The 23,718-nt window shown below is 46.7% G+C and overlaps 2 protein-coding genes across 2 annotated transcripts in view; both read left to right on the top strand.

The window, feature by feature from the left end:
• Positions 1 to 23,718, top strand: part of ric8a (ric8 guanine nucleotide exchange factor A) — a 326,541-nt gene that overhangs the window by 230,266 nt on the left and 72,557 nt on the right. The window contains exon 11 of the mRNA XM_055074787.2: positions 16,199 to 16,303. Coding sequence (XP_054930762.2) covers positions 16,199 to 16,303 — 105 coding nt within the window. The remainder of the gene's footprint in view (positions 1 to 16,198; positions 16,304 to 23,718) is intronic.
• Positions 19,637 to 22,755, top strand: LOC140217432 (uncharacterized). Its single transcript, XM_072288032.1, has 5 exons — positions 19,637 to 21,167; positions 21,255 to 21,320; positions 21,431 to 21,545; positions 21,942 to 22,212; positions 22,677 to 22,755. The coding sequence occupies exons 1-4, from the start codon at positions 21,087 to 21,089 to the stop codon at positions 22,076 to 22,078; spliced, it is 399 nt and encodes a 132-aa protein (XP_072144133.1). The 5' UTR covers positions 19,637 to 21,086; the 3' UTR covers positions 22,079 to 22,212; positions 22,677 to 22,755.

The following is a 23,718-nucleotide window of genomic DNA, read 5'->3' as shown; positions in this document are numbered from 1 at the left end:
CTCTGCCTGCAGCACCATCACGCGGCAGGAACGCATTTTGGGGCCAGCCTCCAGAGGCCGATCTTCACACCTCTCCATTCTGTCCACCTAGCCGTAGCCATCACCGCGGCATCGCTAGGCCTAGCTGCTTCCACGTTCGCTGTTACACTTCTTGCCGTTCGGTGCCATGTTTTTCATTCAAAGAATTCGCCACTGTCAGCAATGCGACTCCGCCTTTTCGGTCCTCACATTAGCTTCAAAGCTTGGAAAGCACAGCACGGTGCATAATGCAAATTTTAGAAAGTTATCTTCGCCTTAGTACAGTAATGTTACGTGGTGAAGCATACGCGAAAGTATTGCGGTGAAGCATAAGCTTGGGAAGGGGCTAGTGCCGCGGGACACAGTATGTATTCCTTAATTATACATGTGTGCACCCGGTATTTCCTGTCACAATACGAGCACCGATATGCCTAATACGTGTACTGACAGGCCTTCAGAGCTTTTTCGAATGTGCCTGTGGCGGTTTGAGCCCTTAAGGGCAGTAAATGACATGCATTTATTTTTTCCAACTGGTCGATTTTTCTGACGTTTTCGCGGCCCCTAGGGAGCTCGAAAAATCGGACGTGGACTAAGCAACTGACCAAGAAAATAGTTCGAGTGGTCTGTGGGGCGAACGAGTGGCGGAAGGAGGACAAGAACAGAAAGGACCTACACATTTAGGAATGAACGTGAAAAAAAGCGTGCTGCCGCCATTTTGAAGGAGCTTGAGCTAAAAAAACAGTCTTGGCTAATGCCGAGATGCAGGTGTCCCTCACCCAAACCAAAATAAACTCTTTTGAGTAGTGAAACGTAATACTGAGGCGTTGTGTGCGGGCTGAGAGTATGTCTGGACAGTTGAGGGCAACTTAACAGCTGTTGAGAGAGAATCCCACTTGTGACATAGAATGACTCAATTCACAAGAGGTTTTACCATTTTTTTTCAAAGGTATGTTATTTGCTGAGCATATCACCAGCCCCCCCTCCCCTTTGTGTATTAGACGTACTCAGTGAAGGTCGTGGTGAGTTTAAACCCTCGAAATAATCGTCAGCGAAGCCTGCATCAGCTTTGAGCGTCATCGAGGTTGTTGCGTCCCTAGCAGAGGAGGCAGTCTCTTGCTTAAAGCCACAGTGCTTGAACAAGTTAGCGATTGTGCTTCGCGACACTGTGTTCCACGAACTGGCAATAAAATTCATGGCGTCAAGCACAGTGATCTTTTTTTCGAACTCGCTGCAATCCATAGCCGCCAGCCGACGCTGCACTAACTGCTTCTGGTAGCCTTGCTTGATGCACTTAATGATGCCGGCATCCTGCAGCCGGCTTGCGCAGTTGGGCGGAAAAAAAAACCTTTGTTTCTCAGGCTGGACTTATCAGGTGGGTGGCATGGTGCGTTGTCCACGAAAAGCAATATTTTCCTCGCCTTAGCACCCATTTTGTTATCCAGCTGCTGCAAAAAATTGCTGAAGAGCAAAGACGTCATCCATGCCTTTCTGTTGAAGTTGTAGCTGCACGGCAGCGTCTTCAAGTTCTTAAAGCACCGTGGCTTTGCAAACTTTCCAACAAGGAGCACGGGCAGCCTCTCGGAACCGTCCTCGTTAGCACAGAATAGTGCCGTCACACGCTCTTTACTACGCTTGCCACCAGGACAGCTGTCACCCTTAGACGCAAGGGTTTGCTCGGGCTGCATATGGTAAAAAATACCGCTCTTGTTGGCAGTGAAAACGTCGCAGGGCTTGTATGCAACAATCGTCTCTGGCGGCGACTCCATCCACTCATTCACTGTCAAAACGTCCACGGAAGTGCTTTCTCCACAGGAGCGGCTGTACACAATCCTGTTTTGTTTTTTAAAGTGATCCAGCCACCCATTCGATGCCTGAAAGTCATCGATGCTCAAACGCAATGCCACAAGGTCTGCCTTTTCTTTTAGAATTGCACCGTCAACATTGATTGCAGAGCTCCGTGCTTGATCCAACCACTTGACGAGAACTTTTTCTAACTTCTCATGCTGTCCTTCTTTTCCCACTTACCACTTGATCCTGAACTTGTTGGCATTCTGCGATATCACTGCTTTGTTTGCCAGGATCGTCTTAAGCGAAGATTCGGGTATCTTAAGGTCCCGAGCAATGCGGGTTTTCGTGGCTCCATGCCGCTTTTACGCTTCCTCGATAATATTCAGCTTATCGCCGAGCGACAGAACGGTCTGCTTTCGGGACGTCGTGCGTCGCGTTGCTCCACACAACTCAAAACCTCCACTGAACGCTGGCCGCTAGGATTACGACAAAGAACACGTGCGATAAACCTAAGCCTCTACGCGCTACCTTGTCGGCGATCTGCTGCTGGGAAACTGGAAGGAAAGAAATGCTTCCCCAACACAACGAGTAGCGACGCCACAGAGAAGAGACGGAGAAACTGATTGTGGAGAAGAAAAGGCGCTACTTCAGCACAGCGGGCGGCGTGGGCACCTGCTGGTGTGGGGGAGAGAAACGCTTCCCCAACGCGACAAGAGGCGATGCCACCAAGAAGAGATGGAGAAAGTGATTGTGGAGAAGAAAAGGCGCTATTTCAGCACAGTGAGGATCGCAACATTTTCAGCGAGCATTGCGGCACTTTCCCCGCTCCGTCTTTTTTCATGTGGAAAGACGGAGCGAGGAAAGAGACCTGCGGCACTTTTCTTTCGTCCGCCGTTCCGTCTCGCACTTTGTGAGGGTCGTCGTATAACGCGGGTCAGGCGTAAAATTGCATTGGATAACCAGGGTTTTAATGCATTGCTTCTATGGGGACTTCGCCGGGACTGCGCTAATCCGTTATAAAGCCCACGTCGTCGCAAAACTGGGATACATATAAGTGGGGTTCCACTGTAGTTCGGACCCTCATAACCAGCAGCAACTGGTGCAGTGGGCCCGGGAGACAGCAAGAGCCACAGGATCCCTGGACTAAGGGCGCCTCCCGCACAAGCAGAAAGACACCTACTTGTCCTTTCTGTCTTTTTTTTTTAATAAATGTTTTTCCTCCTCCTCCTCCTGTGTGTCTGACTTTCTTTCCGTCCCATTTGAATTCTGCACTTTTGTTTATTTCATTCAACTAAAAGAGTGCCTATACCTTGTGCTTGGTGCAAGATGAGACTAAGTGATGGTCGATTTTACCATTTATTCCTGTTGAGAAGAGGTTTATTAGTGGCTCCTTAAGCAAAGGCACAGCGACCGGGAATGGCGAGGCAGCCCGAAGCACCTTCCAAAATGACACCAGCAATCAGCAGCGCGAGCCCAGCCGAGCCGCTCATTGGCAATGTGGCTGTACCGCGAGACGCGTCCCCTTCTTCGCGATCTTCCCCCAAACAAAAGCAGCCATCCTGGTAACTTAAAAATTGCGAGGCAGAGGGTCGTGGTAGGGCTTAAGGCGCGAGATGTGGATAATGTCTCATCCAAGCCGGTGCAAGTTGTCAGGTGGTGACAGTGGCTCAATGAGAAAATTCACCGGAGATGTTCACTCCAAGACTCAGTGAGGCCCTGCAAATTTTGGGCCGAGTTTCGAGGAAAGCCCCGGCATTTGGAAAGGGATAGACAGCCACACAAGAGAGCCTAGATCGTAGGTTCTGTTTGGAAGCGAGTCAGTGTGGTTTTCTTTCTGGCACTGGTGTTGCTCTGCCATAAAGGTGCGCACGAGCTGGTGACATTCTTCGGCTTCTCGGGCGATGTCGGACACAAGTAGACACTTGGAGGTGTCAAGCTCGTATGGAAGGAGCGTGTCAATGGTATGCGTAGGCTCGCAGCCATACAGGAGGAAGAAAGGTGAAAATCCCGTAGGGGCCTGGATTGCTGGTTGTACGCAAATGCGATAAATGGAAGGATGTGGTTCCAGTTACTATGATCAGATGCCACATAGATCAAGAGCATATCGCCAAGTGTGCAGCTAAATTGCTCTGTGAGCCTGTTAGTCTGGGGATGGTATGCCATGCTTGTCTGATGAATAACATGGCATTCCGATAGCAAACCTTCAACGACTTCGGAGAGGAAGGTCCGACCTCTATTGTTCAGGAGTTCTTAAGGAGCACCGTGTCGAAGGACAAAGTGATGTAGGATGAAAGAGGCTATATCCCGCGCTGTAGCACTTAGTCAAGAAGCAGTTTCGGCATTGCCTATCAAATGGTCAACAGCAACTGCAATCCACCAATTGCCGTCTGGTTTCATAGGAAGCGGGCCGTATAGGTCGATGCCGACATGATCGCAGGGTTTGGCACTGCACGGGAGTGGCTGCAAGACACCAGATGGGCTTAAAGGCGGCTATTTCCAGCGTTGACAGTCAAGACAGCACCAAACAAACTTTTGTACAAAATTGTACACACCGCGCTAGTAGTAGTGGTGGTGCGCTTGTTTGTACGTGTTGAAAACTCCGGCGTGGCCACACTGCGAATCGTTGCGGAAAAAGGCAGATAATTTTTACCTTAAGCTGCGGGGAATCGCCAGAAGCCACCTATGGCTTCCAGGAGCACAATTGCATCGGTGCAGCAGCTGGTCACGAATGGCGAAAAGAACTGCTTATTGTCGGAGGGTTCAGGATATAGGGATTGTCAATGATCCAGATAGATAGCCGAAAAGAAAAGCAATCCATGGGTCACGACGTTCTGCAGTAGCAAAGGAGTCCATATTGAGAGATGACATGGAGTGTGCCGAAGTTGTTCCACAGGCCGAGTCTGGAGGTAAAGGTGAACGGGACCGGTCGTCTGCATCTGAGTGTGTGCGCCTGCTGCGGTATATGATGCGAATATTGTACTCCTGGACGCGTAGTGCCCAACGGGCTAGGCGGGCAGTGGGATCTTTCAAGTTGACAAGTCAACGAAGCGCGTGATGACTTGTGACCAAGTTGAATGGGTGCCTGTATAGGCATGGTTGGAACTTGACAAGTACCCGTTCTAAAGCCAAGCACTCTTTTTAGGTCACGCTGTAATTGGCCTCAGGCTTCGTCAACATGCGACTCACATAGGCGACTACGTATTCGGTATAGCCAGGCTTTTGTTGGGCGAGGACAGCGTTGAGACCAGCCCCGCTGGCATCTATATGTACCTCAGTTGCAGCGAACGGGTCGAAATTGTGAAGAATAGGTGCAGAGAGAAGACAACGCAGCATAGCAAATGTGGAGTCACATGCAGGGGACCAGGAGGAGAAGGCGGCATCACCGTTTAGAAGCCGAGTCAATGACGCCATGACGGATGCAAAACTGATGACAGAGAGCAAGCACCATCGGTGAATTAGGATCGAAGCGAGCAGCCTTCGCTGCCATGTTGTTGCATAAACTCTGTATATGGTGTAGCATTCCGGTATACTTCTACCAGAGCCTGCTAAACACTGCGCATGTGCTGTCATGGCAGCCAGTATATAGTAACACTTGTGGTATATGGTAATGCCCTGCTAAAGCTGTCTTTCAATAGGTGACGAATCATGCCAGACCTGACAATAAAACGGCATAGACGGTACCTGCTCTGTAGTACTATTGGTGCCAGCTCCAACAGAGCGGTCAGGTGATACACAGTCCTTTTGTCTGTTGCATAGGTTGGCGTTACGATAACCTACCTGCCATAAAGTTGGGAAAGCTCATCTGTATCTGAAAGCAAAACTTTCTATGCAACAAATAAAAGATTGCTGCAATACACAGGCTCACTATTAATCTGTTGACCTCATTGTTATTCAGTACAACAGAGCATCACAAATTCATTAGATTCAGAGGGAAAAAAGCACTTCATCCTGTTTCAACAGAAGTTCTATTGATAAAAAAAGTATTTTCCAGGCCTTTATATACTAGAACTGAGCTGTATCAGTGCTCGCATAATAATTTGGTAAGAGTAGACCATACTGTATATCTTGATTCTTGTTATGATATTGTCAGATACGAGTTTGTGCCGCTGTGGACAAAATGACATTGCCAGGTGAAGAGGAGATTGAAATGTCTAGAAGATCGGTTGATGGTGTTACCCTCATCACTGAGCTACACCCATATATTTTAAATACATATATTGTAACTGCATATATTGTAAATACATATATTTTCTCCCCATAACATTTTGGTGTACGTGCGAGGTAATCTTGCCACAAGCCAGCCCTGGAACTTCGCATCGGGCGTCACATCAGTTCTGCTGTTATGGCTACTGACACTGCCTCCGCCACTCAGACACCAACCGAAGTAGTGCTAACCCAGCTACATCACCCAGGAATCTTCATCGGCACTGGCAAGGTCAACGTCGAAAACTGGCTAACATCGTATGAGGACGTCGGTAAGCACAACAAGTCGGATTGCACACTTTTGCTGGCCAACGTGATATTTTACTTGGAAGGAACCGCAAAGGTATGGTTCGAGATGCATGAAGCCGACATTAAAAGCTGGGACTCCTGCAAGGAAAAGCTACGCGATCTTTTTGGAAGACTTGTGGGACGTCAAATGGAGGCCAAGCAAGAGCTAGCGTCTCGTGCCCAGACATCAACTGAATTGTGCGTCGCGCATATTCAAGACGTTCTGGCTTTCTGCCGTAAAGCGGACGCGGACATGCTAGAGGCTGATAAGGTTGGACACGTCCTGCTTCTCAACCGTTGAGTCCATCATCAATGCCGGAATTTCGAGCAAGCGAAGAGCAAATGCATCGTACAACGCTTCGACCGACTTTTGAATACAGCTGCCACTTCCTCCTGCACTGACCCTCCAGCGTCACATTTGCCTACAATGCCAAGCTTGATACAGGTCATCCGTTGCGAGCTTGAGCCTATGGCTCCAAGTTCTCACTGTCTCCATACACATGACAATGTGACCATCTCGCTCCTTCAAGCTGTTGTCCGCCAAGAAATTCAAGCTGTCGTCCGCCCACGTCCCACCCCTACCGCTCCTGTCATTGCCTCTGCTGCCCCTCGACAGTTCCTGAATCTATATCAGAACCCCTCTGACTGGCGAACACCGGATGACAGGCCAATTTGCTTTGCTTGCTCCCAGGTTGGTCACAACTCCCGTAGTAGTCGCTGGTACTCCTCGCCTCGACCATATGCTGATCACCGCTTAGACAGAGACCCTCAGCCTCTGTCGCGCCTCTCTGAACCATACCATACCGGCCTTCCCTCTCAGGGAAACACTACTAGCCGCTCGCCCTCGCCGCAATGGCGTCAATCTCGTTCGCTGACACCTCAGCGACCCTCGTCCTCGTCCTACACGGGCCACTTCTCAGAAAACTAAACAATGCTGCCCCTAGAGGTGAGGCTGCATTGACGACTCGGACTGCAAAACCTCTGCTGACCCTTGCTGCTCAACCAAACCTTGTTGAAGTTTTTGTTGATGAAGTACCTGTTCAAGCCCTCGTCGATACTGGCACTCAGGTGTTGGTTATGCGATCAGATCTTCATAGCCGTCGCCGTAAAGTTCTGGCACCTGCCCGGTTGCCTGCCATCAGAATAGCTAATGGCAGTACAACAGCTGTGATGGGAATGTGTGCCGCCCATGTTACCATTGCCGGCCATCTAGTGTCAGTCCTGTCCTTTGTACTGGCCGATTGTCCACACAGATTTTCTGACTGCCCATTCACCTCTTATTGACCGTGTAACCGGCACCCTTCGCCTTGAACTGCCCCATTACTTTGCCGACCCAACCGACGACCGCAAGTCCCGACTTTGTTCTACTGCATTTGTTTGACTACAACCTGATGCATAGACCTACGTCCTCATGTCGCCTTCTCCACCACTTCAAGATGGCCCTTACGGCGTGTCCCCACTTTGTGATGTCCTCCTGGCATGTCACATAGCACTACCAAACTCTATTGTAACTCTTGCCAACAATCGAGCTTGGCTTCCTCTTCTGAACTGGTTCGTGTCTGTGAGTGCTTCCTGCAGGTGTATCTCTCACTGGGCTATCGCCTTTGGAAGATTGTGGAGTAGCTGCTCTTTCCCCCAAACCATGATTCGACACTGCTGCAGCTTCTGCCCCTCCTACTTCACGCAACGACAAGTTTATGCCAATGATCGCTACTGATCTATGACCTGCTTACGCCGACGCCCTTCGCCACATTCTGATGTCCTATGAAAAGATCTTTGATTTTGGCAATCGCCCGCTACGTCGAACCCGTGTCGTCACCCATCCAATGCACGCTGGTGACGCTACTCCTATACACCGGAGGCCCTGCCATGTGCCTGCGGCTGAGCGCCAGGCGATCCAAACAGAGGTGGACAAAATGCTCTCCAAAGATATTATCGAGCCTTCCTGCAGTCCGGGGGCGTCACCTATCATTCTGGTTAAATTGAAAGCAACACCTGGAGATTTTGTATCGATTACCATCACCTTAATAAGATTACCAAAAAGGACGTGTATCCGCTTTCGCGTATTGATGGTGCGCTGGACTGCTTACGCGGTGCCAGTTACTTTTCTTCGATTGCTGTGTGCTCTGGTTACTGGCAAATCTCAATGGATGAACGAGATCGCGAAAAGACCCACTTCATCTCCCCAGATGGTCTCTACCAGTTTAAAGTGGTGCCTTTTGGACTGTGTAATGCCCCTGCTGCCTTTGAGCACATGATTGGCTCTCTCCTGCGCGGAATCAAATGGACCACATGACTCTGCTACCTTGATGACGACATTGTTTTTTCACTGACATCTGCGGAACAGCGGAACACCAATCGCATGATCACGTATGCTAGTCGTCTTCTTTCAGCACCAGAACACAACTATTCCATAACAGAACGTGAATGCTTGGCCCTTGTTTGCTCCATTGCTAAGTTCCACCCTTACCTGCTCAGTCGACATTTCACCGTCGTGACAGATCGTGCCTTATGTTGGCTATCCTCACTCAGAGACCTGACAGGCTGTCTTGGCCGCTGGGCTTTACAACTGCAAGAGTACACCTTTTCCGTGTCCTACAAATGTGGGCTGCTACATAAGGACACCAACTGCCTCTCCCGCTATCCTGTCGACCCACCCAATGGCACCGAAACCGAAACCTGCGTTTTGTCGATCACCGACTTCTCACGCATCGCCAACGAGCAGCATCGGGACCCATATTCGTGCTCCATCATCAAACGCCGTTCGTTGGAGCAAAGGGACATTTGCCTCCATACATTCTTTCTCCAGGACGGGACCTTATATCAACGCAATATGCATCCACATGGTGCTGAACTGCTTCTCATCATTCCCCAGCATCTGCGCTCGACAATTGTCTCACAGTTACACAATGTGCCCACCGCTGGTGATTTGGGTGTCTCCTGTACATACGACCGTGTGCGCAGGCGATTTTTCTGGCCTGGGCTATATCGCTCTGTTTGAAGCTACGTCGCTGCCTGTGAACGTTGGCAATGCCGCAAGAAGCCTTCATTGTCTCCCATTGGGCACCTTCAGCCTATAAATATCCCCAGTGAGCCATCTTTCCGTGTCGGCCTGGACCTCCTTGGCCCATTTCCAACATCATTCTCGGGCAACAAGTGGCTGGCCGTTGCGACAAACTATACCACGCATTATGCCATAACGCCGGCCCTCCCTACGAGCTGCGCCACTGATGTGGCTGATTTTCTCTTCCATGAAGTGATCCTACATCATGGTGCCCCACGTCAGCTACTCACTGATAGAGGCCGCTGTTTTCTTTCTAATGTTGTCGACGACCTCCTTCGCTCTTGCTCCACGTCCCACAAGTTCACGATGGCTTACCACCCACAGACAAACGGACTTACCGAGCGACTCAACCGTACACTCACGGACATGCTCTCCATGTACGTGTCTGATGATCACCGGGATTGCGACTGCACGTTACCCTTCGTGACATTTGCATACAATCCATCGCATCACAATATTACTGGTTATTTCTATTCTATCTACTATATGGCCGTGACCCACTCCTGCCTCTTGACCTGCTGCTCCCTTCCAATGCCAACACTACCACGTTCTATGCTCACGACGCCATTGTTCACGCAGCCACAGTACGTCGCATTGCCCATGATCGTCTTTCGGAATCTCAGACTATCCAAAAGCATCGTTACAACAGTCGTCGTCGGGACGCTCATTTCAGCCTTGGATCACTTGTCCTGCTTTGGTTACCCTCCCATCGTGTCAGCCTCTGCGAAAAACTGCTTCCGCAATACGTCAGGCCATAGTGAGTTCTTCGCCAAATCATATTCGCCACACATATAAGATATCACCTGTGACTTTGACGTCTTCCATCCCACCAAGAACTGATATCGAGCACGTTTCGCGCCTCAAGCCCTCTAACTCGCGCGCTGATTCTACGCCCTAAAAAGCATCAAGACAAATGCTGCCACCGGGGGTTAATGTCACGTACGAGTTTGTGCCGCTGTGGACAAAATGACGTTGGCAGGTGAAGAGGAGATTTAAGTATCTTGAATATCGGTTGGTCACTGAGCTACTGTAACTGTATATATTGTAAATACATATATTTTTCTCCATAACAATATGCTAGGAGACTTCCAAGCATTCACTATTTGATTTGAAATTTACTATTTGGTGTTTGCACACCCCTACTTTAAACTAATTGCATCTGCTTAGTTTTAAAGCTTGTTAAGTATAACCTTGGTGACTTTTTATTCAGACGAATCAATAACACAAAATGCAATAACTTGTCCTCTAGTAAATATCAATGTTACCAGGTTCACGATAAATATGAACTTAATTTTACCCAAAGTACGTGCGGTCGAATCTCGATAGTTCGAACCCTAAGGGGCCAGAAAATTCATTAAAAAAAAGGACTTGTTTTTGAAATATTCATGCACCATAGCACAATGCACAAATGGTGCGAGTCATTAAATATTGCGGCACACAAGCACGCAGCGAGCGACGACCGGGTAATTGCCCACACTGGCCAGCGCTTGCTTCACGATAACAGGAACTTTGAATTAACGAGATTCAACTGTACTAATTATGGCAAGGAGGTTGACCATTTCTCATTTGTTACTTTCCAGGATATAGAAACATCTGAGATGCATGAATTTGAGAAACAACTTAATATTTTCAATCTTCTGCTGATGCTAAGTTAAATAAACCTTCTTTCATGCATCATTTCATTTCGCTTCATTCATTTTGCTTTCATATACAGCATAGACTACTTATAGCACAAGTCGCCAGATTGGTGAATATCCCAACTATAAGTTGTACCACACTACAACCAAAACAACAGTATTCAAAGGCTGCACATATGCAAAACGTGTAGACAAAGCAGCTGCACGTATCTGAGAATCGGAAGCACGTGACTGGGAGTTTTGCATTTTGCATCTGTTTAAATTTATGAACATTGAAAGCCTAATGTCCAAGTACCCGCTGTCTTCGCACGAAGCAGACAAAGTAATAATAATTTGAAAAACAAAAATGAAAAGATGGCAACTGAAATTTTAGGTGCAGTGTGTCTTGTCCGATTTCTTGGACTGGTCAGTGTATGGATGGTGTCAAAGACATGGCAACCGCGGACCAAGTTGCTGCCATTCGAGAGTTGCCCATGCCGTCATTCTCATTATCAAGGTGGTTTTTCTGCTTTTCATGTGCCGTGCAGCCACTGCAATGTGTTTCTTTGACTTGCCACCAAACCACAATTTTGGTTGCCGACGAGGTGCACTGGATAGTCCTAGCTGGTGGGGGTGTTGCATGGCATGCTGTCACAAAAAGCTCGCCCTTGATATGTTCGTACCCGTAACGGATACATAGAGATTATGCATATGATTGTAGCAGTGCGACTATCGCCTCCAAAGCAGGCAAAGAAGAAGATGGGCTCACGTGGAAGTAGCGCGAGAATAGAACACACTAGCACGCTCTACCTAAGCAGCCGTGGTGTCAGCCGCTCTCGAGATCTCACTGCACGATGGCTGGCTGGCCTAACTAAGCCATGGCTATGATGGCTACCTCATTGAACCACCTCTCGCAAATTGTTTATCCAGGCGTAATCAGCCCAGCCATGCCAACCTCAACCCTCAAATTGGTCACCCAGACGACGAAGCCCAGCCATGCCAGTGTCAGCCCACTGACTCTACCAAGGCGAGTAGCGATGTGGCCTCACGGGGTCTATCAGATGTGCCGTGGCTGTAGGATGTCAGGGATATCTACATCGACATGCCAGATGTCTGGTTCATCTAGCTGGACAGCCAAGACCTTCTCATCAAGGTTCCAGGCTCCAGCTGTGTTCCAGGCTCCAGTGGCCACCCCCTGGCCCCGACTTCTAAGACGACTTGCAGGCAGCCGTCCTTGATCACGACGTCACCTCGAGCGTTCAGTCACGACTGCTCTTGCTGTTTCAACCGTGATGTCACTCCATGTCTTGTTGTCCCACATTGCCTGCATCCACCCATGCCAATCATCAGCACACGCTGGCCCCAGCATCAGACCTCTACTTGGTTCGTGAGCCTCCTTCTCAGCTCAAAGGCAGCTGCGCAACAACTCTTTCCAAGGAATTCACTGGGCCAAACGTTAGCGCTTCCAGCTATTATATGGACCGCCGCTATATTTTCTTGGATGTTCCCGCAACCTGTCTGCTTTCCGTTCGGGGGCACCTCACTCATGACCAATACAGAGGCTCTCCCACCGGCTCCACTAGGTGCAAATTTCACTCTCGCAGGCGCGGTGATGCCACAAGCACAACCTTCGCGATGCATTCAGCAACCACCACAACCCTGAGGTTATCGGCATTTGAGATTTCACTGCAAGCAGCAGCAGGCGAGCCTTCCGATGTTCTGTCCTCACACCTTCCACGGATGCATGGCCTACCGAAGTTTTGCAGTAGCAGCTCTGCCGTCTGGTTTCTTCAGCTTGAGGATCACTTCTACATCAACAACATGAGTGACCAACACTTGTTCTCCAACGCAAGTCCCGCATTGTTCACATTGCAAGTCCACGCAAGTTCTCCACGCAAGTCCCAAGTTGCCAGACGGTCTACTTTTGGAACTTCTACAGGCTCAAGCATCTACGAGAACCTGCGGCAGGTCGTGATTTCACTCTATGGCATCACTGTGGCTGCGCCTCGCTCACAACCTATGCTGCTGGTGCTGCCTGGTACATCTCCTTTGGATTGTGTGAACCCAACACTACCAACGATGTCCTCAATGCACAAGACAATGCGCCCTGCGTCTGGACTTGGTCTTCCTACGGCAGTGTCTGTACGTGTTATCTGGACTTTATTTCAATCGCGCTTCCTACTAGGAGGGGGGCCCTGTAGCTGCGCGACTGTCAGCTCCAAAGCAGACGATGAAGGTGGGCTCATGTGCAAGTCGCATGAGACACGCAAGCCCACTTTACCCGAGCGGCCATGGTGTCGGCCGCTTCTGAGATCCCACTGCACTATGGCTGGCTGGCCTAAATAAGCCGTGGCTACGATGGCTACCTCTTCGCGCTGCTCTCACACGATCATTCGCATGGTCTGAACTGACAGCAGCGCATGTGAAGCGGAGTTTGGTTTCTCGGGCGATCAGCCATGGCAAACTACTGCAAATTTTTAATGAGTTTGTATGTGTGCACACTGGTAGGAACGGCTGAAGCTCACAAGTGCACATAAAGCCTAATAGCTCTAAACTAAATTTGCGAGACACTGCTTAAACTAACAGCAGTCAAGGCCGCATGTTCGATACCTGTAGGTCACGACGACGCACATTTCAATGAGTGCACAGAAACTGAAGCCGTGTTCAGTGCAAAGCGCACCACTGATAAGCAGCTGAGCAAAAAGCATCTCCATCGCTTAGGCAACCACTGCGGGCCTGCATTGCACAGCCGCTGCTTTTCTGTCTTTTTTTTTTTCGTTCATTCATTCACTCGCTCCTCGTCTTATGCTCATCCTCCTCCTCCACATCGCCCTTGTTGCTCTCCCCTCCCATCGGCCGGTGCACTTCATTGAGAAGCATGCTCGCACGCACTTCTCAACGAAGTAAACGAGGTGCGCCAGCCGATGGGCACTTCTTGGAGGGGTTATACTATTGTAGCCACATTATAAGCGGTATTTTGTCTCCGTGACTGCACTGTGAGCGGTATGCATATATGTGGGGTTGTATGGGAGGGTAAACAGGAGTCATAAAAGGCCGCCAGTTCTGTACTATAAACGGTTACGTTATGAGTAATCTAAGCTGTAGTATTTGTTTGATGTGCTTATTGTGCATTTATTTTCCTTAATTAAGCTTTACATGCCTTAGATTACTTATACTTTGTATAAGGTTTTATAAGTTCATACATACTTATTTCACGAATTACGCTAATGATGTTACAAAGCTTTAATTGCTTCTTGTTCCCGAGTTGCTACAACTACTGTCCTGTTTGTTCTGCTATGTTTAATTTGTAAAGGAGGTCCCTTAGTAGTCTGACTTTGGGACCTTCTCCTGTATATAAATATTCTCTAAATCTTGTTACAGTAAAGGTGACTTACCTTTACATTGATTAACCAAAAAGACGATTGTTTGTCATCTCTGTGTGCAATGCATTTTGCACGCAATATGTTTATTTCTATTAGGTGGTAAATTCTTCATAAAAATTGGAAATGCAAGTTTCAAGGTTTTTCTTATTTCAGATAACCTTAATCGATTTGTATCTGATCTTTGTTTCTCTAAGGTTTCTTTCCAGTGTAATGATCGCACCCCAAACTTGCCGCAGTGATATGTCGGGTGCAAAATCTAGGTAATGATGATCACGCTTACCATCTGTCGAATGCTATGCGAAGGTCTCTTCAAGACATAGCAAGAGGTCTGCATACACCAAACGTTCCTAAGCAGATGCCCCATTTCATTCCTTTCATCACTTGCTGCACTTCCATTAAAAAAAAAAAAAAATCTACAACCAAACTTGCCTTGGCTTTATTATTTATAGGCTTTATAATCGTTGTAGTGAACAACAACGAAAAAAAAGGCGCCTTTCCATTCTTCTCGTCTGCACTCGTGGGCATGAAACAAATTGCGAGCGGTAACTATAGTAGCCACATTTACACTGATACATTAGAAGTGTACCTTATTCATACGCTGACACTTGTAACACAGCTAAGATATTCCCCCACCCTTAGCAGAAACGTGCCGTATTAGGATAGTAGTGAAGACAAATGCCACAGTTTTCTGCAGCATGCCCGCCATGTGTTTCTATGTCACTGGCAGCTAAGCGCGCCCGTCTCTGTTTCTGTCCCCTCAAAGTGGACATGGCTATGTTATTGCCGCAAACGGGCCAATATTAACGATATTATTCATTACTGATATGGAAGAAACTGTTTCAATGTACGTAATGCACTCGCAAGAAGAAAAAAACCACGTTCGGCGCGTTCGACTTGCTCCGCCGGCTGCCATTTTTATTTTTGTGTCCCGCACTGTCACAGCCATAGGGCTTCTCACTATATTACCTAGAGGGAAATCTGGCGTTGCTGTGCTGTGGTATGCATGGGAATGCCGGTATATTGTGAATTCGGATTGGCATCGTTCTCAGAGAGCCAGGCAAGCACTGTTCCATCTGTCATGATGATTAATTTTCTACTAAAACAGCACGTAAAAAGCTGTTTTAGCTTTCTTATTACAGAAAAGCATGTTTTGTTTAACTATGAAAACTTGTTATTGCATGTACAATTATATGAAACGTAAAAAGTATCAGTGGGCTGCTAAAGTTGGAGGACAGAAGACAAGATTCGCACTCGCTTTGAAACTGTTTGTCGTCTGTTCTTGCTTTTCTTCGCTTGGTTATGCATTGTAAGTGAGTAAACTTCACTGGAAGATGTAATATGCTTGAATTGAAACATTTTACGAAGATTTTACTTTAAGAACGCGTTATTTATGTAGCCATATCCATATTTTAGACAAAGCCTCTTACAGCACCAGCCAACACAAGCCTCGCAGACACATATACCATCATTCCCATGACAGCACAGCACACCTGAGGTAACTCCCATAGACGGTGGTGCCAGATTTCCCTCTAGGTGTTATAGTGAGAAACGCTATGGTCACAGCGGCAGCCACCTGTTTGTTGACCTGTTGTCATCCCACAGCAAAAAAATTTTTATTTTCGTAGGAAATTTAAGCTGCGTATAATCGCACCCCTGAAGTTGCGTAAATTTTTTTCACAAAAAAGTGTGTTCATTATGCAAGTAAATACAGTACTTCACATGATAGTTGAGTGGTTTGTGTTCTCACTGTGTGTTTGTCACTCACTGCACATCTGCATGGCATGCTGGTGGTAGACATGCACAGGCTGGCAGTGCTAAGCGTGCTTTGTCTTGTGCAGGTGGAAGCCAAGCCCAGCTTTCAGCGGCAGTTGACCCCTGTGCTGTTGTGCTTGGCTGAGTGTGGGCATGGACACAGGATACTGCGTCGGTACCTGCGCTCAAGGGTAATCTGCGTGCCGATAGCGGTTGCCACGCAATATTTCATCGTGATACTCATCACCTCATTGACCATCTTGTTGTGTGGCCACATTAGAGTGTTTTATTTGAGTGTGTTTACACTCCGCTTGGAGTGTAACTCCAAGCGGAGTGTAAACGGAGTGGAGCAGAAGCGTGCATGCGCCGTCCTTAGCCGTAAGCGGGCTAGCAAAGCGAGGAACACGGTCCGCTTAGAAGCTGCCTGAGTGGAGCATGCTGCGCAGCGCTTTGGCTAGCGTTGGCATCAGAAAGGATTGGACTGAATGCAGAAAGCAAGCTCGCTGGCTATCACGGGGCATTCCCCAAAATGGCGCTTTATTTTCCATTGGATAAAATGGACAGGTAACGTATTACAAGCGCATGTCTAGATACTTCATGGACAAATAAGTTATATACATATATATATATGTTTATATTTAATAATTTATTTATTTATTTATTATACCTACTTTCAAGGCCCTAGGGCACTACAGAAAGGAGTGGTACATAACAAAGCAATGTAACAGGCAGACAATGGTATGCAGGCAACGTTAAGCGATAGCGTGGTAGACTGCTGTTTTGAATGAAGATACATCTGTGATCTGAATGATGGAAGCGGGAAAGTGGTTCCAGTCGACACTTGTGCGGGGTAAAAAAGAATCATGATACTTGTTCGTTCGGGAGGATGGGACGGCAACTTTATATCTGTGGTCAAAACGGGATAAAGTGTAGGTAGGTGGGGTGATAAGTTGATTCTTGAGCACCTGGTTAGAGTGATAAACCTTGTTAAATAGGCAAAGACAAGCACATTTACGGCGTAATGAAAGATCTGGCAGATTCAGGGTTTTTTGCATACATGTAACACTGGAATGGCGGGAATAGTTAGATAAAATAAAGCGAGCTGCTCGATTTTGAATTGCTTCAAGGTTTACGGTTAGTGATGCTTGGTTGTTATCCCAAATGGCAGATGCGTATTCAAGTTTTGAGCGAACTAGGGTTTTGTAGAGTGTCAATTTTACCGAAGTAGGAACGGTAGAAAAGTTACGACGAAGATATCCTAAAATACGATTAGCATTAGCAGTAATATAATTAGTATGCATATTCCATGAAAGATCATTCGTCATGCGAAGGCCAAGATATTTGTGAGCTTTAACGGATGCTAATGGAGTGTCATTCAGTACATATCGACACTGATTGCTATTGCTGGTTTTACGTGATATATGCATCGATTTACACTTGTTAGTGTTAAGTTTCATGAGCCATTTTTTAGACCAGAGTGATACCTTTGACCAGAGTGACCAGTGACCAGAGTGATACCTGCAAGGAGATCTCCTGAGACCAGGAAATCTCCTTGCAGTTTATCTGAATCATCAGGGTTAGTGATCTTTCGGTATATTACGCAATCGTCTGTGAATAGATTAATTGATGATGACTTTACACAGTTAGGGAGATTATTAATATAAATCAAGAAGAGTAGAGGCCCCAAGACGGAGCCTTGTGGCACTTCGGATGTAACTGTTGACAAAGCAGATGAAGAGTTATTGGTTGTGACATATTGAGTTCGATTAGAAAGAAACTGTTTAATCTAAGACAACACATCTGGGTCAATATTAGGGTGATTAAGTTTATGGATAAGTAGGTTATGATATATGGTGTCGAAAGCTTTCGCAATATCTAAAAAAATACAGGCGGCAAACAAATCGTTAGTGAAACAAAGAAGTTGAGTATCGCATGAAAAAGATTTTCTAAAACTGTGTTGAGATGGATGGAAGAACAAGTTGCTTTCCAGGAAATCGATGAAGTGAGAATATATTACGTGTTCTAAGAGTTTGCATGGAATGCTGGTTAAGAGATGGGTCGGTAGTTCTCGGGACATACTGCGTTACCCGATTTATAGACTGGAACCACCCTCGCCGTTTTCCAGTCTGAAGGAAGCGATGAGCACTGTAATGACTGAGTATACAGTTTAGATAGAATAATAGATGAAAATAATGCAGTACATTTTAACATTTTAGGAAAATTAAAGTCCCCCAGAATAAACAAAGGTGACGTAGGATACCGAACAGTTAGATTGTTGAGAACATCATGTAAATCATCGCAGAAAGAGGTTGCTGCTGTTGGGGGTCTATAGCAAGCGCAAAAAATGCAGTCACGATTATCAATAACAATACGTACGCACACAAGTTCTAAAGCAGACACTACTGAAACATTAGATGAAGAAAGTTGATCATTCACAGCAATTAGAACACCGCCGCCAGCACGAACATCATGGTCGTACCGGTAGATATTGTAGCTTCTTCCACATTCGAAAATTTCACCGTTTCTTATTTTTGCAGAAAGCCAGGTTTCTGAAAGGACAACTATGTCAGCTGAGCATGCGTCAATGCGAGATGATAAAGTTGTACGTTTATTGAGAACACTGCGTGCATTGGTGAAAAAGATTGAAGCACCATTTGCAGATAGGGGAGATAGCTACGCCGATCTGTCATGCGCTAGGTAGCAGGTGCTAGGTTAGCAGGTGTCAGTGGCTGTGCTGTATATGTAGGATTTATTGTTGATGACTAGTTTATTAAAACGAAGTGAAAAAGGCTGGCCGCTAGACTTGCCAAATTCGAGAAGTTTTTTTCGTGTCAAACGCGTTGCCCTGCAGAAATCTTCGCTAATGGAAACACCTGTACTTTTCAATTTAGATTTCTGTGAGAGAATACTTTCTTTGGTTTTGAAGGTAGAAAACTTCACGATGATTGGGCGTGTCTTATTTGCAACATAAGCATCCAACCTATGTGCTCTCTCCACCATGCTATCTGTAATACGCAAATTTAAATGACTTAAGAGAAACTCACAGATATGCTCTTCCGATTGTGTCCAAGTCTCGGAAACGCCGTCCGGGATGCCAAAAAACAGTAAATTATGTCGCCGTGACTTATCCTCTAGATCATCAAGATGCGAGGCCAACGCAATACTTTCAGCCTTAACGGCCTGGGCAACAGAACTACTGATACCTGCTGTAGGTAGCGCCGTTTCAAGACATATGACAGTAGATTCAAGATTTGCCAATCTGCATGCAAGTTCTGTGACTGTATGTGAAAGTTCCTCTTGGTTTTCTTTTAGCTCAGCAAATGCATGCACCACCTCTGAGTGGCGACTGTCGAATTTCGTTGAAAGGGCTCCTATCGCGTCAAGCAATTCTTTGTGCGATTTTCTAGAGTCAGCATTTAGCGGACCGGGATTTTCTTCTATATCACCGCAAAGCAGTAAAAGTTTCACAACAAAAATGCATTCGCACAGAGTATCGTAAAGCACACTGGGTCACGGGAGCAGCAGCAGGCAAAGATTGTTCGATCGTTTAGAATTAAGAGATGAAGTACCACCAACCTGCACATGAAAGAAAAAGGGATTCGTGAGCGACAGCATTTTTGCCGCTCTCCTATGCCCACTGAAGGCGGACAGCCGACGCCAGTCCTTTAAGGGCTCGCTGTGGAGTGATGGCGCTGGTGTTGCCGATGTGCCGCTTGAGTGCAATGCAAAAGCACTGCGCAGGTCATGTAGGATGAACCAGTCATCTTCGCTGATTGCAGCCGTGGCTGTCAGGGGTGGTCTTGAGTTCAGCACAGGTGAAGATAAAGGAACACTTGGTCGATTGGGAAGCAGGGAAAGCCACACGCCAGTTAGAGCAACAAGCTGCACATGAAAGAAAAAGGGATTCGTGAGCGACAGCATTTTTGCCGCTCTCCCATGCCCACTCTCTCTCTCTCTCTTTCTCTCTCTCTCTCTAGAAAGAGAGAGAGAGAGTTTTACTGTATAAAAGTGATCGATAGGTGTTTTTATTTTCTTTCATTACCCTGAATTTGTCCAGAGGGCGCTGCAACTACGAAAGGTCCGCTCCGCTACGCTAAATGTGTAACTAAAACGTGAAAATCGCCTGCTACTCCACTTTAACTTAGCGGGCCACCCCCACTCGGGAGCGGAGCGTACCATAATGGGGCACTCGACTAAAACACTCTATTGTGTCTTTTCTTGCCCGGAGCGGTATTCTTAAAGGGACACTAAAGGTTACCAGAAAGTCAAGTTAAAGTGCTAGAGCAATGTTCTAGAACGTCTAAGGTGTCAATATAATCGCGAACAGAGCTTTAGTAACCGAGAAATTGAGGTAAATGCATGACACAATTTGAGACCCCCCCAGCGACATTCCAGTACTAGCCCCATGACGAAAGCACTCCTCATAATTTATGTTACTAATACTCAACAACTTGTATTAAAAATATCATTTCATTCGATTATAAGATGAAAGAAAATGCTACTTGTCTACGTCTATTCGATTCTAAGAAAAAATAACATTTTGACGTTACGCTTCAGTAGTATAGGTGGTCGGAAGATTTCGTTTTCGATCGACTCTGCGCGCTCGACTCTGTGCCGCGCACACTTTGGAGTTTTAGTAGTTTCGTTATCGCGTCGTGCTGTGCGGGTTCTGCTGGCTCGTGAAACTTTCATTTGGAACAAGCAGCGAGAACGCCACGTCCATGTGATGTCGTGGGATGCCTGAACGGTCTGCAGAACTTGGCCAAGGGCAGTTGCAGCGGCAAATCCAATGTTACTTATCACTGTGTGCCAAGGAGTGAACCTCTCCGTTCGAAGTGGTTAAGTGCCGTACCTCTGCTACAACTCGTTGGCAAAGAGCCGAAAAATCGCGTAGTGTGCTTGCTGCACTTTCGTCCAGAGGATTACGAGTTGAACGCCGGCTTACTGAAGTCGTGTGGAGTGCCTATCAAAGCAATGCTTTCCCGTAGCGCTGTTCCGTCGGTCTTGCCTACATTCTCCGAAGTGCAAGAACAACTGCAGGACGAACACGGGGCGGTGAGTGCGGCATTTTGTTTTCACGAAGGAAAAGCTACAAATGTGCGAATATGTACAGCCATGACATAAAGTTGCTTGTATTTTCAGGCTGAACATAGCGAATCGCAAGCCAGTGCTTCGCCAGTTGACACCTCCTACAAAAGCGACATGCAGGTACGCGAAATGCGCGAAAACTGGCGATTACTGGCACTCTCGCTCGATGACTGCACTGACAGAAGTCACTGCACAAACTTGGTGCACCTGACGTGTTTGTTATTTTCTAGGCGACTTGTGACGCGGAGACAGATGCAAGTCTCTCGTCGAGCACTGCCGAAAAAAGTTGCAGTAGTATTGGAAATACGAAATCTGTACAAGTTCGTCTGCCCGGCACGAGCATTGGTGAGTTCGCTTCTGGTAATGTTCGCACTTTCTGAACTGGGCTTATCCGGCTACGACAGAGGATGCCTTTACTTACATCTCTCCTTGTTCTTATGTACACAGCCACACTGAATTCACGAAATGCAGTTTTTTTTTTTTTCTTTTTGGATGACGAGAGGTGTATCGCAAAGGTAGTAAAACCGTCGTTTCATTGTGATTGCTCAGGTTAATGAGGTGTATTTCATAGCTGTTGTGTTACTAATTGATAACTGGTATTTATTAGCATCGGCACCTACATTCAAGGAATGTTCATTTTGATCACAGGTAGTCTCATTTCCATTTACAGTAATATTTAAAGCAATTCTCACCTACAATGGTCAGTTGAATAGCTTTTTTCCAACATGACTTTTATTGCAGGAGTTCAAGTTAACACAACAATGAAGCAATCAAAGGAAAAGGGAATGCAGGTTTGCAGAAGAAGGAAGCCCGTGACGTCAACACCTGTGAAGAGGCGTTATAGTGCTCGAAGAGTTGATGGAGCCAAGCGACGGTGACAAACATCTAGACAGGAGGCCAGCTTTCTCGCCTCACCTGATGCATCACCGGTAGCTTGCAAAGCTGACAGGCATGACACGACATATGAGCCAGACAACTCAACTTGTACCTTGGATGCAACATTAGCTAATGAGTGAGCAGGACTCACATTTTACTACATAGGAACCCATGCTCAAAAATAGTGACATGCAATGATAAAGAGATGAAGTAGCAACTCCCGAAACTAATTCCGTTTCTTAGAACCATTCCCCTTTGCAAAAAAGAGCTCCAATGCCATAAGTCTAAGAGCTTGACTTTGGACAGTGTCTTTTGCAACTTTAATCAACACAAATTAGAGAGCAAGGCTCAAGATTACCGTTAGAATTTATAAGAAAAAAAACCCTCACTATCAGGATGAAACTTTCACAAAATTATTTCTAGCGCTTTCTGTTATGAGTGTCATCACAAGAAGTGTTTTCTGGGGTAATTGGTCAAGCATAATTTATGGAACAGTACCTCCCAAATATAGTGAGGCAATTTATTAATCATGTTGTAAACAGTGTGTATTGTCAAATGCATATATTTGGGAAACCTGACAGTGAGCACTTCCTTTTCCAGAAACGACGAAGATGAGACGCATGCGAATCGGAAGGACTACTTCCTTGTCCACAGCACCTGCCTGGTCACCCTTCTGAGTCAGTGCCACACTTGTTTGTCAGCTTCACGTACAGTGAAGCTGTTTTACACTGGCACATGCATTACAGCAGAAACTGAATGTCGACACGCACATGTGCATACGTGAAGTGAAGTACTAAGGCCCCTAGAGTTTCATACAATAATTACTAGATGGAACTCTGGCGGTAGTGTCTAAGGGAGCTGCAATGGGAGCGGTTGAGCCAGCATGGCAATTATGGGAAGTACATGGATTTGCCTAAACTTCTTTCTTTCAGCTTCATACGGCTTTACAAACTCGTCAATTTCAACAATGTACCACACAGTAAATAATTAAATAAACATTATTAAAATTGTCCGACCACAGGATTCGAACACAGGACCGCTAGGCATAGACGTCCGATATTGAAACCATTATGCCGCGGTCGCCAGCATCGACACGTGACAACGCCCTTATGAATTTATTGCGGGCACGCCAGTACCTTGAGATGCTAGGCGCGTTTCGATTTGGCCATCTCGACAAGCTGAACCGTTGCAATTAGCAGCAATTGTTTGTGTTTGTAGCGTCTTCTGCACTTGGAAAAGTATACATTGCTCTGAAATTTATGACTGAATGCATACAAGGCGTAATAAACAAATCCACAAGCACGAAGATCAGACAAATACATGTACTTCCCATCATTCCCATGGTGGCTCAACAATTGAAGTGCCAGAGTTACTTATTGTTCGAAGCTCTATGCCAGAACCGACTCATAGTGTTATTTGGGAAGTTGTGTAATGATGCGCGGCCGCTAGTCCCATACAACCGTGTAGAGCACAGGACGCTGTGGTTCTAGACGTACTGCGCTCACCGTGGAAGGTTAGAAAAGCGCCCACATAGGCACAGCAAATAAGTGCCTACGTCGGGCGGCTCGACTGATAACTGCAGAAGCGCGATTAAAAACATACGAAATCATTCTCCACTTCCGGCGGCGTTTTCTCTACTTCC

This window comes from Dermacentor andersoni, chromosome 4 (assembly GCF_023375885.2).
Source record: "Dermacentor andersoni chromosome 4, qqDerAnde1_hic_scaffold, whole genome shotgun sequence".
In the NCBI taxonomy this organism is placed as follows: Eukaryota; Metazoa; Arthropoda; class Arachnida; order Ixodida; family Ixodidae; genus Dermacentor; species Dermacentor andersoni.
The sequence above is the reverse complement of the archived record's forward strand: the minus strand, read 5'-3'. Positions and strand labels throughout refer to the sequence as shown.